At 49.1% G+C, this 18627-nt stretch overlaps 1 protein-coding gene across 1 annotated transcript in view; it reads right to left on the bottom strand.

Moving 5' to 3' along the window:
• Positions 1–18627, bottom strand: part of DOCK2 (dedicator of cytokinesis 2) — a 460175-nt gene that overhangs the window by 19960 nt on the left and 421588 nt on the right. The window contains exons 39-45 of the mRNA XM_070357390.1: positions 18211–18300; positions 16342–16446; positions 14341–14482; positions 8447–8528; positions 7007–7091; positions 6196–6282; positions 815–991 (exon numbers count right to left, since the gene is read on the bottom strand). Coding sequence (XP_070213491.1) covers positions 815–991; positions 6196–6282; positions 7007–7091; positions 8447–8528; positions 14341–14482; positions 16342–16446; positions 18211–18300 — 768 coding nt within the window. The remainder of the gene's footprint in view (positions 1–814; positions 992–6195; positions 6283–7006; positions 7092–8446; positions 8529–14340; positions 14483–16341; positions 16447–18210; positions 18301–18627) is intronic.

Here is an 18627-nt window from a genome sequence, read left to right as displayed (position 1 = left end):
AATTATACTGTTGTGTCGTCTTCTTAGTCTTACCTCAATGGACGACATAGAAAAGTTAATAACAAATTCATCATGAGAGTTTTGAGAATGAGTTGACAATTTTTCCCTCAGCATCCCATTAATGTATGGCTTAGGTGAAAACCAAAGAAAACTTTCTATTCTATCTCAGTGCTGGAAAAAGCTGTGCCCCAACCCACACCCCACCCCCGCTTACTGAGTAATTATTTTCCTCCAGTGGAAAATGTGACTCCTATAACCGATGGCCTTTCCCTTTTTGCCATGGACACCATGAGGCTCAAAAATGAAATCTGTGGCCGAAACGTGTGCGGATTTCTAGAGGGACCTTATGACCAAAATATCTAGATAATAACTCCCTCTTTGGAGTTGATCTCCCATCCCTTCTGGATTTTCACAGATTCTGGGTTTCACTTCTTCCCATTTGTAGAGGTCATTTCCATCATCTGTAGAAGAGATGACTTTCCACAAGTGGTGTGGACTTTGACTGGTGGATCCTGACTTTCCTGGTCTGGATTATGGTCATCCCAGAGTTTCTCTTTGACAGAGGCACCTGGATGTGCCCAGCGGGATAAGAGACGCCTATGAACGCTGCTCCTTCCTGCACCACACAGAGCGCAGCATGGAGGGAGGGAAGCAGATGAGGGTCAGGCTGTGGGAACTCTGGGGGCGCCTGAGGCCCGAACACCTGCCGTGCCCTTCTGAGGGACAGATGGCTGCATGAGATGAGTGGCAGCAGCTCTCTGCCCGGGACCCTCCTGCCACCGCCCTGTCCCGTCCAGGAGAGGGGACCCCTCACCTTCTCATACTTGGCGAACCCTCCCATGACAGCAGGGTCCACGATCCCATTCAGGAGCATGGAGAGCGGGTTAATGGGGAGGGTCTCGTCACTCTGATACTGGTTTATCATCATCAGGATCTTCTCATTGGCGGTGGACATGGTTTCGATGGCATTCTCCAGAGGGCTAATTGTGGTCTATTGAAAACAAGATCACCAAGAAGAAAGGGCCTGAGCAGGCTGCTTTAAAAACAGGTATAATTATTGGGATTGATTTCCTTTGGGATTGGAATTCAAATGAAGCAATGTTCCCCAAGGGGCTGTAGCAGGCTCCCATGGTAATTACTGAGCCCTGGGGGCCGTCTGCTGTCTGGGGATGTGACAAGCTGAATTTCTGCTTAGTGAGAAAAAGATTTCCCTGGGGAAATGAAGTAGGCAGTAGCAGGCACTCTTTGGGGTTTCAGTGGTTGGATGTGCTCCAAGGAGGCTTTTTCCTCTTATTACCTGGTGAGAGACACTCCCACTCAACCCATGAGGCCCTGGATGTGCACCCACCATGTGTGAGCCCTGAGCTGGAGGCCAGAGCAGCTGATGATACAATCACCAGCCGGGCCCACATCAGGTCCCGAGACTTGTTATATGCGGGGTCACTGCTCCAACATAGGCTTCGTTTAGTTGGGAGATAAAACTAAACACCCTTTCAATACCTCTTAAAAAGCAAGATAAATAGAACGCTGGGTTTCCCAGGTGGCACAGTGGTAAAGAATCTGCCTGCCACTTCAGGAGATGCAAGAGACAAGGGTTCAACCCTGGGGTCAGGAAGATCCTCTGGAGGAGGAAAGGGCAACCCACTCCAGTATTCTCGGCCTGGGAAATCCCATGGACAGAGGAGCCTGGCGGGCTTGCAGTCCATGGGGTCTCAAAGTCAGACACCGCTGAAGGACTGAACACAGCACAGCAGAGTGGCATTAGGCACTAACTGGCAAAACCGTGGTTCCCGTGAGCATAGGATCTAGGCAAAATAGGAAATAAGAAGTCTTCAAACTTTCTCTGTGACAGAGCCAGATGCTGTCTGTGGCAACAACTCAACACTGTCATTGTAGGAAGAAACCAGCTACAAGCAGTGTGAGCGTCAGTGAGCATGGTTGGTCCAATGAAACTACTTAGCAAAATAAACGCAGGTGGGGTCTGGCTCGTAGGCCATAGCTTCCTGACCCCGGAACTAAACTAAGCAAATTAAAAAGGAGTGCAAACCTCAGCTGGTTTTTCTATCTGTGTGACCTTCGGCAAGTTTCCTAAACTTTCCAAGCCTCAGTTGACTCTTTGGTAAAATGAGAAAATCTACTACAAAAAGTAGCTGATGGCTACTATTATTACCTCTTGTAGACATTAGGACAAGGAACAGCATCCGTCCTAAGAAGGGAAGACTCACTGGCAGGGCGGGTGGGGGCTGGAGGGAATGGTCAGGAAACCTGAGAAGCCTTCCTGGAGGAGGGGGCTAAGTGGTGTGGTCTGTTGAAACGGTGGTGTTACAGGGCCTGCCTCATGAGTACACGGCAAAGAGTAGTTGAGATAATATGACACTTGACTCACAGCAGCACTCTTTACAAAGTGCATCGGCTAGTTACTGTCACTGTTGAGTGTACGAGAGGGGCAGACCCAGCATTCATAGCCACAATTTTAAATGAGTTCCCTAAATCCCTGGGAAAGCCTAGCCTCCTCACGCACTTTCCTTGTCTCTGGACATTTTTGAAGATGGCCATCTCCTCAAAGGTCCTGCGAGTAGGCTGTCTCTGTGTGTCACTGCCACTCTCTGTCACTCATGCACACACATGTGCATGCACACACATACACACGCAAAGGGGAGCTGGAGGGGAAGGCTGCTCAGCCTGGGGGGGGGCAGCGGCCCGTGTTCTACAAGCTGCGACCCACGGCCCAGGGTCTGTCTTAGGAATCCTCTGAGCTGCATGAGATAAGCATTATTATTACAACTTACATCTGCCACTGATCACTGGGGCAGTTCAAGTTCCATCTTCAGGCTTTAGCTTTTTCATGTGCAAAATAATTCCAATGGATGGAAACTAGGGAAGGGTTTGCACACTGGAGATCTGTAGGTCAAACTGGGCCTGGGCCTGTCATTTAGCCAGCACATGAGTTCTAATGTTTTTAGAAATTAATTCAGCCTGAAGGAGCTTGCTGCAGCTTCTCCCACTGCCTGTTGTCTTAATGTGACCATTTCTCATATTTACAGTCTCTTCTTGGGCTCTGAAGGTATTTAGATTTGTAGCTCTTGGATTAAATGACCTTCAGAGTGTCTTTCAACTCGGAAACTCCATAGTTTTATATTTTTTTTTCGGCCACACTGTGTCTTGTGGGGTTTTCGTTCCATGATGAGGAACTGAACCTGGGCCCTTGGCAGTGAGAGGGTGGGCAGCCAGAGAATTTCCATAGTTTTTTCATGTCTATTTTTACAGATGATGAAAACTAAGGCCAGAGATACACTGTGTTTGTCCAACACCATATAGCCTCTTAATAAGTAGGTTGAATTTGGGCCTCTGATCCCCAGCTCAGAACTTCTTGTGAAGATTAAATATTCTCAGGACCAAGAACAAGGAAAGAACTCTCAATAAGCAAGACTTACACTTGAATCCCATCAGAAAACACCCCTCCACACAAACCGTACTATAGTCATGACGGTTCATGAAAGAAACCACCAAGAACAAGACACAAATTCTGTAACACAAAAACAAACGTCTGGAGAGGGATTCACTCAGCAGGCATCAAATTTTTGCGTCCGAAACATCCTTAATTATCAGTAACTCAACGGAGGGAGGTTAATAGAGATAAATTTCCTCTGGTCAACTTTTTGGAGGCTTTCCCAACCACTTCTATCAGGGGGGTATCAGTCAAGGTTGACTATTTCCTTCCTAATTTCAGAATCATGAGTTCATAAAGTAACCACTTCAGATATTATAGGCTTCTGCATATTAATTGAGTGACGGGTTGATGAATTTACTTAATAACTATTCTTGAGCACAAATTATGTATCTGGGACTATTCTTTGCACTCAAGAGACATGGCCAAGAACAAAATGGACAAAAACCTGTCTTCCTGGAGCCCTCAGCCTAGTGGAGCTTATATTCTAATGTTACTGTATGCAAAATTATAGATATTAAAAATAAACATACAGGCAAGGTATGTTGTCCATCAGGAGGTGAGATACCCTGGCAGAGGGGGCCGGGGCATGCAGGGAGGGCAGGCAGGGATCCCCTCAGTTTGCTGACAGCCCTGTGGGGACAGTGACGAACAGAGGCACCTCTCTGAGCCCACCAGAGGAGAGGGCACGGCCAGGGTCAACGGGTAGAGACCACAGCTTAGTGGAAAGTTTCCAATTCTTCACCTCAAAAATGGGATTAACATAACAGCGTACTTCACAGGGTTTTGTGGGATTAAATAGAATAATGCTATAAAGCCCTTGACACAGCTCCTGGAACACTTGTCTAAGCTTATCACCCACCACTGTGTCCCCTGAATAAAGGTCACGTGTTGTTTCTTCCTCTCCAGGGCACTAACTCTGGGGTGGGCTGGGGACACATTGAGGACGAGAGAGTGATTTTATCCAGATGCCTGATATGAGAAGTTAAAGTCAAACTTCACCTCTTTTATTAAAAAAAAAAAATTCAGTTTATTTATTTCTGGCTGTGCTGGGTCTTAGTTTCAACACTTCGGATGTTCAATCATAGTTGTGGCGTGTGAACTCCTAGTTGCGGCAGGCACATGGGCTCTAGTTCCCTGACCAGGCATCGAACCCAGGCCCCCCCGCACGGGGAGCATGTAGTCTTAGCCACTGGATGACCAGGGAAGTCTCAAACCTCATCAGTAAAAGTCTCAAACCTTTTACTAACCTTGAACAATCCACTAACTCACTCAGTACCTGGGTTTCCTCATATATAAAATAGAAGAATAATAATATCTACCTTGCACTTGTGGAGAGGTTTAAATGAGGTCACACCTATGAACAGTTTAGCACACGCTCAGTAATGTCTGCTGATATTATCATCGTTGTTATATTTTCCTAAGGTCTGGGCCACGCCTGTGTAAAGGAGATTGGAGGGTCACCTGGCTGCTGGGCGTGTGGGCTTTAAGGGCTGAAGCGGGATGGTTTCAGTGCTGATAAAACAGCACTGGAAATGTCAGTCAGACCGTGTCCCTCCTGTGCGTGCAGCTCCCGTTCACCCAGTGGAAAAGCCTGAGACCTTATGGTGCCTACAAGGTCCTACACGACCTGCTGGCAGACTGCTGCCACTCCTCCCTCTGATTCAGACGCAAGCTCGTTCTGCCCCAGGGCCTCTGCACCTGCTGTTCTCTCTGCTAGAAGGTGATTCTCTTGGATATTTGCATAGATCACTCCCTCACTTCCTCCACGCTTTTGCTCAAAAGGCATTTAGCCAGAAGACTTTCTCTCTCCATGCTGTTTAAAATAACCCCATTCATTACCTTTCTCTTTTATTTTTCTCCAGACTAGTTTTCTCCACCTGACATAGTATATATTTACTCAGACTTTTTTAGTGTCTTCACCACTAGAATGTAAGCTTCACTGTAAAATCTCCAGGTGCCTGACATGTGTTAGGAACTCAAGCATTTGCTGAATGAATAAGTGAGTAAGATATCCTGAATACGTCCCTGCTTCTCAAGTTTCCCTAGTCTTCCCTTTGCATGCTGGGAGCTGCAAGATCCTTAGCTATCTGAGAACATAGAGACCCTGAAGTGAGTTAAGAAGCAAAATGCATGCTATATGTGGAGCAAATACATGGAGTTTACACATTTGCATTGTAGTCAGAGCTTTGCCTCTGCACGATTTCCTTTCTCCGAGCTTTAGTTCATCCTTCTCTAAAACGAGTTCAGAGTGGGATTCTGCAAAGGGCTCCCAAACAACTGCTGTGGCGGAGGACACGAGGCCATGGAATTCCAGGCCCTCTGCTTCACCTGTACCAGCCACAGAAGCTCCCCGCTCCTCGGTTTATTACTGGATTCTATGGTACCTTTCATTTTCCAGGGAAAAAAGCAGGAAAACCAGATGATGCTTCCCTTCCTGCACTGGAATTCCTAGAGTCTTGCCTGGTGGCTCAGACAGTAAAGAATCCGCCTGCAATGCAGGAGACCTGGGTTCAATTCCTGGGTCAGGAAGATCCCCTAGAGAAAGGAATGGCAACCCACTCCAGTATTCTTGCCTGGAGAATCCCATGGACAGAGGAGCCTGGCGGGCTACAGTCCATAAGGTCGCAAAGAGTTGGACATGACTGAGCAACTAACACTTTTTCACTTTTCCTTTCTGCAGCGGCTTTTAACAAACGCATTTCCCTCTCCCGGTCCCAGGAGACTCCTGAGGCCGGCAGACTCACCTGGGACATGTGGACCACCTCAAACCAGCGCAGGATGCCAGGAAGCTTGTACGCGGTCACGAAGGAGGTCCTCTCGATCCACATCGACTGTCCCGTTGGAGGGGGCAGGGGCAGGAAAGCAACACACTTATGAAACCTGAGCAGCAGAGGTGGGACCTAGCCAGGCCCCCAGGCCTCCTATCCAGCCGGAATCGGAATAAAAGATTACAAGATCCAGAAACACACTCCCATTTTACCCTGAAGAATCCTTTCCCAATGTGAAGTTTACATTTTCCCTAGATTCAGGTCCAGTATGTTTTAACCTGGGTCTCTGAACAGGCATAATTTTTAGGCACAATTGAATGCATTCACCTGCATTTTCTGGGTGTGTCTGTATAGCAATCAATCATCATATTCTTAAAGGGGCAGAGGGCCACCCCCCCCGCCCCCCCCACCGCCAAATACGAATAATCACAGTTGCAGGGAAAGAGCTGAGGGAGACTTGGAGCTGGCTCCTTGTGCCAGCCTTGGCCCTGGGGAATATCAGACAGGTCCTGGGAAACACAGGGACACCGGGGACTGTGAACTCCCTGAGGCTGACAGGGGCTCTCGCCAGGCCTGGAGTACACGGAGAGTGGAGAGGCTCAAGAAATGAGACGACAAACCCAACAGAAGAGCCTGGCGAGTGGGTGTCGTCATACCAACAGAGCCAGGCTCCTTCCTGCGGGCTTGGGTCAGAGGCCCTCCCAGTATGATGCTGCAGGAGCATGCTCTGCTGGTACAGAGGCCCAGGGAATGATCGCGGCTGCTGCAGGGGAGAGGAGACACTTACAGCAAACTCATTCTCAGGATCGACGGTCCCCCTGCGCACTGGCCGGGAGTAGTGGAACTTCTGCACATAGTTGGATTTGTAAAAGCTGAAAGACAGGAAGAGGCTGAGGCTCCTGAGAGTGAAACCTGACCTGACCCCGCAGTGTCCAGGGAGGCCCTCCGCAGTGAACTCTAGGTCTGGTAGAGCCCTCGCTGTAGCATTTAAAACCACGCTTTCCTTCTAAGATGATTTAGAAGCTCATCAGTCGTATGCCCTCATAAGAACATAGCACTCCTCAGGTTACCCCAAAAGTTGAAATTCTATCATTAATACACATATTGGTGCCCGGGCCATTGTTTCTTATGATCTCGAGGAAGGATCTGGATACATCCAAGGTCCTAGACTCATGGCCCAGAGGTATCTTCTAAGGATTCGCTTAAGTATCCCAGCTACCCCCCCCCCCCCCCCCCCTCCATCAGTCTTCCTGAATCTCTAGGGCTTTTCTAGCATCAGAGCCAGCAGGGCACAGTGCTGGCTGTGTGGTTGTCACCCCTTGCCCGAGGGTGCCTTACTGAGATGGGGCGGAAGGCTGAGATGCAGGCAGCTACATCTGTTTCCCTACCTCCCTAGCGTGAGACCACTTCTCCCCCAAGGAGCAGGGCATTCCTCTCACAACTGAGCTCCTGCTTGGACAGGCCCTCTTAGAGAAGAAGCCTTTCCGAAGGCACTCAAAGTGTGAAACTGGGCACATGGGCTTCAGGGGGTGAGCCAGACAGCTTGGAGTGGGCACCTGCTGCCCACAGATCCCACAGACCTTCTGCTTCACCGCCTCATTCCTGACCTTGGCTTCTGGTATTAAACAGATCACTCTTGTCTTCATGCTGCTACCTCCAATGCCTCCTTTATTTTATTTTAAATTTTTTGGTTTGTTGGATCTTAGTTCCTTGCGCAGGGATTGACCTTTGGCCCTCGGCAGTGACGGCACTGAGTCCTAACCATGGGGGAACTCCCTTAGCCTACCCTTAAATCGAAGTGCGGACACATCCATTGTCAGTGCACAACCTTCACAAGTGCCTACAAGATGCTCCTCTGGAGAAAGTGCTCAGCCCAAGCATCGTGCCCCTGTTGCCCACACTCTCCGGCTGTGGATTCCTGGAGCCGCTCCGGGACCAACCTGAGTAACAGGCTCTCCACGTCCCAGTCAGTGAAGCCCGTCGCTGCTTCCTGAGGACTCCCCGACCACAGGGTGAGCCCACCCTCATTCTCCCAGCCACCCCTGGTGTTAGCCTTCCAGGGGCAGGGCCCAGAGGGCTCATGGGGGTGATGCTTCTTCCAGGAAGGAAATGGAAAACGGGCTCAGATAGAAGGGTACCAAGGCCTGTCCTCCCACCAGCTCTGCTTGCTTGGCAGCCCCACAGAATGTTCCTCCCCACGTTCCTTCCCCTGAACTGAGGGGCTTACTTTATAATCTGGTCAGGCACTGGCTTATTCTTGAACCTCGGGTGTTCATCCAAGACAGGCTGGACAGTGAAACACTGGATGTCTGCAATTCCTGTAGTTAAGAGCTCGCAACATGTTGGTCGGGGGTGGGGGGCAGTTCCGAGCACAGCAGGTCCCAGCTGAGACCCGGCGCCCCCAGGACAGTCCTCTGGGGCCAAGTTTTTAATGAGTGACAAACCTCAAGATCCTAGGTCCTAGTGACCACTTAGCAGTCACCGTGGTCCTTACCAGAGCTGCAACCCTGTCTGAGGGCTCAGTCTCTGCTAACAGTTGGTTAGTATTAATAGTCCTTAATCTTTGCCATACTATTATCATGAACAAGAGTAACACCTAATGCATTTGTAGCTCTTGATTGATTGCACAGAATGTCTCCCCTCGGTCTCCTTTCATCTCTCTAGTTCCACTGACCAGGACTGTTAACGTTAATCATACTTTCCAGAGAAACGGACATCAAGGTCAAAGAAGCTGAACAACATGGTGAAGGTCACACAGCTTGTGAGCACAGAGCAACAGTCTGTATTTGGGTCTGTAACCCTAAGCTCAGGGTTCGTTGCTTATAATTGGTGCTCCCTGCTGAGCAGCAGCATCGTCATCACCTGAGGGCTTGTTAGAAATGGTGACTCGCAGGGCCCACCTAAGATCTAATGAAGCCCAGTCTGCATTTTGTAGGATCCTCAGGTGAGGCACATGCATGCTGTAGTTTGAGAAGCCCTGCTTTAGAGCAGGTGAATACATGCCATCTAGCACTCTGAGAGCAGCTGCCCGGGCCAGGAATATAAGGCCACGTCCAAGCTCAGTGGGAAACAGCTCTGTGATTGATTAGTGATGCCGGCCATGGGCACAGGCTACAGAAGAGTTATCACGTGTGCCAGACTTCTGTCACGCCTCTTCTAGACCTTTGTTCACTGTCAGTCAATCATGTAGCAACCAAATAAACAAGGTCAGTCATCGCCAGTCCCACCCCTGAACCTTACTTCCGTCTCCCCAGCTTCCATGGCTTCCTTACCCGTCTGTCATTTTCAGGTATCCAGGTTCTCTCCTCCCTCTATTCTACCTGAGGCCCACCATGGCTTGAAAACTCTTCCCCTGAGCCTGACATTTCTGCCAATTAAGACATCACAAACTCCTCCTGTTGGCATTCAAATATGCCAATTTTGAATATGAACTATTCGAATCTTCCAATAGGATTCCAACCCATTTCCCACCATTATTTCTGAGTATGCAATAGATGGTACCGTCCCCTTTGCTCAGACGATCTCTCCACACCACCGTGAAGTTCAGTCCACCCTCAGCCAGGTGTCCCTTTCCTTCCTGACCCTCCACGGCATCGCATCTGAACACAGAACTCTCGTCTCTCCAGCTCCCTGTCTTCTCCCTACACTCCCCTCCCCACCAGACTGGGAGCTTCCTGCTGCAGGTGCTGGGACTCCTTCACACAAAAGAAATGGCCAGAACGCAATTCCAAGTTAGATCCAACCCTCCCTCTCTCAGTAAACTCACTCTATGCTAACAGGCTGGGGATGTAACTGTTTTACTGCTGAAGAGCACTTCCACATTCAATGAGAGTCCCTCAGAAAGAGACAGAGAGAAAGACAGAGGTAGAGAGACATCAAGAGAGATTCAGAGGCAGAGACAATGAGAGAGGAGAGGGCAAGAACAAGCCATTCTTAATACAAATGAATAAGTCTGATTGGAAGAAGTCACATAATACTCAGGAAAACTAATTTCTATCTCAAGCTCTACAGCAAACAGCCTTCTCTGGGAGGGAATTCTTTCTGGATTAAGTCTAGGGCAGGAGTTGGCAACCTATAGCCCTCTGGTCAAATCCGGCTCACTGCCTGTTATTGTACGGCTCCCAGCTAAGAAGAGTGTTTATAGTTTCAATATTTGAAAAAAAAGAGTATTATGTGACATGTGATAATATTAAATTTAAATTTCAGTGCTCATAAATAAAGTTTTACTGGGACACAGCTACACCCATCCATTTATGTACTACCCACGGGGCTCCCCCAGCACAAGAGAGGTGAGCAGCTGTGGCAGAGACACACGGTCCACAGAGACCAAAATGTGTCCCATCTGGTCCTCCCTGTAAGTCTGCCAAACCCTGTGTTAGAGGAGGTTCTAAGCCACGTCTGCTATTTGGGCCTAGAGGAGAACCCAAACCTGTCCTGAAGAAGCCAGTGACATCACCCTCCAACGGTGTCCAGTAGGCTGCATGGCTGCACCCTCTCCCTGTGCATGGCAGAGGGGTGCGTGGGAACAGGAGACACCCACCCAAGAGGCCTTTGCTGTTCAGTGACTTCCCCCACTTGGGTACCTACGTGAGAAGACACTGGGTCTTGTCACGCAACACAGGAAGGCAACAGAATGGAGCGTTAGGAGCTCAGAGTTTGCAAAACTCAGACTGGGGTTCAATCTTAGTTCCATCAATTTCTGAGACCTTGTGCAAGCTGTTTACATGTTTAAGCCTCATTTTTCTTATTTGCAAAATGCAGAGAGTAAAAACACCCAACTCATGGGATTGTTATGAGGATAAAATGAAACAATGCATGAAAATGCCTGGCATGCCATCACTTTACAATAGTTAATAGAGAACACTCTGTTCATTAATCTTAAATGAAAATGACAGCATTATAGAAAGAATGCAGACTTTGAGACAGACCTTGGAGTTCAAATCTCAACTCCATCATTAACTAGCTTCGTACTCTTAGGCAAACCACCTTACCTCTCTGCCTCATGTACTTCTCTATGAAATAGGGACAATTAATACCCACCTAATAGAATTCTATTGGGGTTGTTACTGTTTTTAGTCACTCAGTCGTGTCCAATTCTTTTGTGACCCTATGGACTGTAGCACGCCAGGCTCCTCTATCCATGGGATTCTCCAGGCAAGAATACTGGAGTGGGTTACTATTTCCCTCTCCAGGGGATCTTCCAGACCCAGGGATCAAACCTGAGTCTCCTGCATTACAGACAGATTTTTTACCACTGAGCCACCAGGGAAGCCTTTATGGGGATTAGAAAAATCTAATTACAAACCCTTCAGTCTTATGCATGGCATGAGGAGGACATTGAGCAAATGTCAGCCCTTTCCCTCTCCACCTGACTCTTGGAGCTGAATCAGGCCTGTGTATGATGACACGGCCCAGTAACAGATGCTTTCTCCTCCCACCATGAGTTAAAAGGCCACACAGTTGTTCAATACCAGGACATCCACGTAGCAGGGCCTCAGTACTAATCCCATGTCTCGCCTGTAACCAAACGCACATGTGTAACCAGCCAGCTTTGCCGCTGGTTACACTTCCTCCTGCAAATAACCCTGGTAGAGCACGCATGAAGGACAGGCGAGCATAATGAAAAGGTTACAGATGAATATGTATCACCCGAGGGGAAAATATTTGCATTAAGGTTCGGCAGACCTAGCAGACCAGCTGTGGAACCTGTCAGCCCCATTTTAAAGGCTGTAACTTAATTTGTGCTAGGGCGCAACACGGGAGCGGGACCCGGCTAATGCAGCCGTTGCAGCATCAGCCCCCGACCTGGTGAACACTGTGCTTTGCCGCATGGAGCCTCGTTTCCACCGTACCTCCCCAACCGCACCAGCACCATCTCCTGTCACTTCGACTTCCTGTGTGCCCCAGACAGCTCGCTGCATCCATGCCTCCCTCCCTCCTACATTTCTCGAGCTCCCCTTTCTTCCCCTCTCTCTTGTCTTCTTTCTCTTTCTGTTGGCCAGCAAGTGTTTCCTGAGAGCTGCCTTGGAGGATCACTGCAGTGAGCGAGAGCACGGTCTCCGCCTTCCTGCAGCTTCTGTGCTACTTCTACTGTTGTTGTTTTTTTTTTAATCCTTTTTATTGTAGAAAAGCCCCTGATGCTGGGAAAGACTGAAGGCGGGAGGAGAAGGAGATGACAGAGGACGAGATGGTTGGATGGCATCACTGACTCAATGGGCATGAGTTTGAGCAAACTCTGGGAGATGGTGAAGGACAGGGAAGCCTGGAGTGCTGCAGTCCATGGGGTTGCAGAGAGTCGGGCACGACTGAGCAACTGAACAACTGTGGTTACAAGTCACATTATCAAAGCGTAACAGTTTAACCATATTTAACTCTACAGTTCAGTGGCACCAAGTACATGCCGTCGTTGTGCAACTATCACCATCATCCATCTCCCAAATTTTTCACCTTCCTAAACAGAAACTCTGTCCTCATCAAACACTAAGTCCCCATTGTGCATGCGTGTGTGCATGTTAAGTCACTTCGGTCACGTCTGACTCTCTGCGACCCTGTGGACTATAACCCACCAGGCTCCTCTGTCCATGGGATTCTCCAGGCAAGAATACTGTAGAGGAGGGTTGCCATGCCCTCCTCCAGAGGATCTTCCCAACCCAGAGGTCGAACCCATAGCTCCTGTGGTTCCTGCATTGCAGGCGGATTCTTTACCATTGGGCCACTGGGGAAGCCCAAGTCCCCATCACCCCTCCCCAAGCCCCACTCCCTGGCCCCTGGCATCTACCAGGACACTTTCTGACTCTATGAATCTGACTATTCTAGGTACCTCATATAAGTGGAATCAAACAGTATTTGTCTGCACCTACTGTATATTGGAATGTATTTTTAATGTTAACTTGATATATATCCCCGACTTCCCAGGCAGCACAGTGGTAAAGAATCTGCCTGCCAGTGCAGGGAGATGCAAGAGACACAGGTTCGATCCCTGGGTTGGGAAGATCTCTTGGAGGAGGAAATGGCAACCCACTCTAGTATTCTTGCCTGGAAAATTCTCTGGACAGAGGAGCCTGGTGGGCTACAGTCCATGGGGTCACAGGGAGTTGGACGCTCTGAGCACACACGTATACAATACATGCCCTATGAACAGATTGCACCTTCTTGGTCTATTCAGTTGACATACATATACTACCACATATGAAGTAGTTTTACATTTGAAATCACAAAAGATAATGACAGACTGAGATCAGTTTGCTAAACAAAAGCAAACAGGGGTTGAGATAGCAGAGTACTGAAGGCTTCCAATAAGGTGACCAAGGAAGGCCTCCTCTGGGAGGTGCCGCTGAGTGAGAATTTGATGGGTGAGAAAGGAGCTGAGGGAAAGGCGTTCTAAGCAAAGAGAAGGGAAAACACATAGGCCCAGAGGCAAGAACCAGCTGGGCACGTTTACGGAACAGAAACAAGATCTGTGTGGCCCAGAAGCATGAGAGAGGGAAGGAAAAGTGGGGGCAATGATGCTGGAGACACAGGCAGGGGCCAGAGGAAGGACGGCCCTGCAGGCTTGCTCAGGAGCGCTGAGTTTACTGTAAGCCTATGTGGCACCACATCAGTTCCTGGAACCTCAGGGCCTTTGCACACGATGCTCTTTCCCTCTGTCTAGGATATTTTCCCACCTCACCACTCACCTTCAACATCACCTTCCTCAAGGAAGACTTCCCTTCCCTCCCAATCATGGCAAACAGCAGGGCTTTCTTATAGCCTCGATCACATTTTTACAAATACCTATTTAATGATGCTGTAAACGTCTTTTACTTGCTAGACTGGAAGCTCCCTGGAGGTGGGGTCACTTTGTGAGTGTAATCGCTGGTTCCCTGTACAAGGAAATGCTTGGCAGAGTCAGGGCTTAATGGTAATCATCTCAAAGAAAGAAGGAATGAGTGAACTTATCAATGAACACAACACTGAGTTTCCTGAGATGGGTTCTCTTTGGAGCCCGCACTGGACACTGGAACTGGCACCACTGCAGTGACTCTGGCAGCAGTCCCCAGCTCTAGGACCGGGCTCTGTGGGTTGAAGTCCTGCCAGGGCGGCCCATGCCAGGCCCTTGGCAGGGGCATTTGTTAAGGATACACTGGCCTGGGGCGTTCTTCACATCATCCCCAGGTGCAGAGGTTGTGTTCATCTTCTCCGCGTTGGGGAATTGGCTCATCAGCTGCATCTGGAAATCTTCTCTTCGCTCATACTCCTTCCCTCGGTAGATGAACACTTTGTTCTGCAGAGAAAGGACATCCATCAGAGATCCCAGGGCCCAGGCTTGGAGGAGATGGTTCAAGCCAAGCTGGGAGGCTGGTCAGGAGCACAGGGCTGTGGTGATAGCCTAGAGATCTCTCCACCCTCTGTCTCCCCTCCAGGGAAAGGATGGAACCTCAACTCACACACCTTCTAGCTGGGCACACCACTTTTTTAAAAGGATTGGTTCTAAAGGGAGAAGAGATCATGGATGCTGAGAATGTTTTCTTCAAACCATCCTATGTACAGCCTCCAGGGCGATTCCTCACTCCACTTTCACACGCACTCTCCCATCTACATGGCCACAAAGCTTCCCTCCTGCCTTTAATGGACCATGTGGGCTGGAAGGGACCAGCATGCGGGTCCTTCATCACGAGGCACCATGGAAACACTTTATCCTTCCCTGACACGTTAGCTCCTTCTAGACCACTAGTTTTTAAACAGGCAGTGATTTTGCCTCTTGAGGGATGCTGGTTATGTCTGGAAACAGTTTTGATTGTTACAGCTCCAAGGAGGAGTGGAGACCTGGGACCTAGTGGGCAAGAAGCCTTCAATGCAGAGGATCGGCCCACAGCTGAGCGTTCTCTAGTCTAAAACATCTGTAGAGCTGAGGTTGAGAAACCCTGTTCTGGACCCTATTTGTGCCACTGTGCTGCCTCTAATGGAACTCTGAACTCTTCTGTCCAAACCCATGCCTGTATCAATGTTTCCAAAACTGGATCCTCATTTTGGGCTTCCCTGAGAGCTCAGTTGGTAAAGAATCTGCCTGCAATGCAGGAGACCCCAGTTCGATTCCTGGGTCAGGAAGATCCACTGGAGAAGGGATAGGCTGCCCACTCCAGTTTTCTTGGGCTTCCCCGTGGCTCAGCTGGTAAAGAATATGCCTGCAATGCCTGGGTTCAATCCCTGGGTTGGGAAGATCCCCTGGAGAACGGTGGCAACCCACTGCAGTATTCCTGCTTGGGAGATCCCATGGACAGGAGCCTGCTGGACTACAGTCCATAGGGTTGCAAAGAGTTGGACATAACTGAAGCAACTTCAAGTCAAGTCAGGATGGGTTTATTATCATTATTTTTAAATAAGTTGTTTACCCTCCATAACTAGCACTAAACAGTTAACCTTTCATATCCTCAGGATCTTATTCCATGGATTCAACCAACCGTGATTCAAAAATATTTGAAAAAAAAATCTAGAAACTTCCAAAAAGCAAAACTTGAGTTTGTTGCATTCCAGCAACTATTTACAAAGCATTTACATTGTATTTAGTATTGTAAGTAATCTAGAGGTGATTTGAACCATTTAGGAGATAGTATGCAAACACTACACTATTTCATATAAAGGACTTGAGGATCCTCAGGTGTTGTTTCTCTGCACAGGGTCTTAAAACCAATTCCTGGGAGTACCAAGGGACAACTGCATTTTAAAACTGTCTTAGTTTTAATTTTGGATGTCATAAATGCAGATAGATAAAGTCTACAAATACGGAAGTTCTCTGGGGACCTTGGTCATATTTTTAAGAGATAAAATGGCCCTGAGACCAAAAGGTTTGAGAACTTGTGCAATACAGTTCCTGCTGGGTAGCAGAGCTCCTCCGGCCCCTCTGAGCACTTTGTCCCTGGGACGGTGTGCTCACTACCTCACAAGACAGCCAAGGTTGCCATGTATGTAGAGAAACACAGCGGGTGGCTGAGGTGCTGTTAGTGGAGGGGGACTGAGGAATGTGCAGGGGAAGGGACAGCACTTGGACACCAGAGGGCACCGGATCTGAGCTCAAGAAGAGCCTCAAAGAACAAAGGGAGAGCCGAGAAGCGGGGGCCCGGGACCCTGGCCTTACAGACTTACCCGGAGGAAGGAGGGGAAACCCTGGCCGTAGTATCCAACAGCAAAGTAGTCTGGCTTCGGTCTGAGGATTTTCATGATGTTTTCATAGAATTTTGCCTGCTGGATCTGAAAGAAGAGAACTCACAGCTTGTAACACCACAGATGTGTATTAAAGGCACATTCAGCTCCGAGGGGTTAAGACGTGATCATGACACCAGAACGAATGTGCCAAGCGCACGTTTGCATATTCACAGAACTGTCTGGCACTGTAATAGTGATGTATTTACAATATACCAGGTACCCTGTTAATCATCCTACCTGCAGTAACACGGGTACTTGCACCACCCTCCTAACAACCCCAAGGAACTGTATCTCTGCTCTGCAGATAAGGAAGTGGTATCTCAGTGCATCCAGTAAGCACGGAACTGCATCCAGCCGGCTGTTAGGAGCCCCGCCAGCATCATCACTCTGCTCCCACCGGGAGTGTGTCTGCGGCCGTCTATAGATGGGTAAGTGTTTCTGGATATGGATGTCTTCCTGTGTATATGCACCCAACGTACTTCACCAGTTCCAAGAGGTGCGTGCTTTTATATTTTAACATCTTTGAAAAGAGTTTGTGTTTTACTTTATACCTAATGGCATCTTCCAATCGCTATTAACTGGAGAGAAGTCATGACAGGGCAGGTAAAACAGAATGGTGCAGCTCACAGACGACAGCATTTCACATTGAACACAATATGGAAGATAAACGTGTGTGGCCCTGGATGTGAACTTGTGTGATGCGGGCTTGGTGCACAGCCATACACGCCCATTAGGGTGTGCGTGAATGTATACTGGGTGTGTGTGCATGCATGGGTGTGCATGGGTGGTGGTGGTGATGGTTTAGTCCGTAACACAGGAAGTATGTAGTTGTTAGTACAAATTATTTGTTTGTTTTAGTTGCTAAGTTGTGTCCAACTCTTTTGAGATCCCACGGATTATAGCCCACCAGGTTCCTCTGTCCATGGGACTCTCCAGGCAACAATACTGGAGTGGGTTGCTGTTTCCTCTTTCAGGCGCTATAGGTGTGTGCGTGCATGTATGCATGTGTGCTGCATACATTAGAAGGCGTGCGTACCTCCATACCCGCGAACATCTATGTGGGCAGACTCAGGCAGACCTAAGTGTCTCTTGGTGCAGAGGTGCGTGTGTTGACATCGTACCTGAGAACACTTCCACACCCATCCCCCCACCAGACAAGCCATCAGTCCTCTTCCAACACTCTGACTCTCATTTCACAGTTCCCTAGAAAGAGCGGGACTGACTAACCTCTCAAAACGCGCTCAGATGGGGCCCTGGAGTCCTGGGTCTCAGGCCACCAGGACATGTGTGTGGGGAGAGCAGCCCCCCAGGCCACCTCCCCACCAGCCCGGGCCTCTGCTTCCCCCTACTTCCCACTTTCCCCACCAAATCACGAGCTTCCAGGAGCTAATGGGAATGGCCAGATGGGGAGCACTTTAATGTGATTTATCTGTTAATCAGAAGGCACGGATTTGCGTTTTTATCTAATTGGTTTAGTGATTTGTGGGAATTTCACAGCAAATGTGGTACAGTGTTTACTGGGTGTGCAGCAGAAGCAGCAGCCCCAGCACCGGGCAGGTACTTAGCGCTCCATCAGAGAAACTGTGCCCCATGAGCTTTCCCAGAAGACCTCCCTCTGGAAATATTCCCAGCTGGGAGGGAGATGCTCAGCACAGTTTGGCTCGGCTCAGCCCGACTTCCGTTCCTTTCCCAGGGTCCTACCCCCACATGTCTCCTGCCTCAGCTCCCGGTCTCCCCAGCCTCTCTGCCCAGCCAAGGCCCCAAGCACCCAACCTCCAGGGCAGCTGGCTCCCCCTGGGGACTCCTTACCAAGTTCTGGCTCAGCAGTTCATAGTCAAAGATTTCCATCTCATACTGTTCTGCCAGCTCCTTGCACAGACTGATGGCCTCTTCCCACATCTACAAGGAAGGTCATGGAGACAAAGGTTACAGGGGGCTCCAGGCTTGCAGAGCCATTGCCGAGGAAGGCACCGGGGCAGCTCCATATCTGGGACTGAGCCACAAGCCTCCCTGTAGCCCAGACCCTGCCCCGTACCCAGGGAAGCAAAGGCATCCCAAGAAGCAGGCCTATCCTCTGCTTCTCACCCTAGCTTCCTGATAAATAATGAACATCCACACACTAGGCTAAGTGCTTTATTTACATGCTCTCTGGATCTTTACAACCCCTCTGAGAGGTGCCTAGCAGCACCTGCATTTCCCAGGTGAGAAACAGAGTTCAGACCGGCA

Source organism: Bos mutus, chromosome 20 (genome assembly GCF_027580195.1).
Source record: "Bos mutus isolate GX-2022 chromosome 20, NWIPB_WYAK_1.1, whole genome shotgun sequence".
In the NCBI taxonomy this organism is placed as follows: Eukaryota; Metazoa; Chordata; class Mammalia; order Artiodactyla; family Bovidae; genus Bos; species Bos mutus.
Note: the sequence above shows the minus strand (reverse complement) of the source record. Positions and strands in the feature narration are given on the sequence as shown.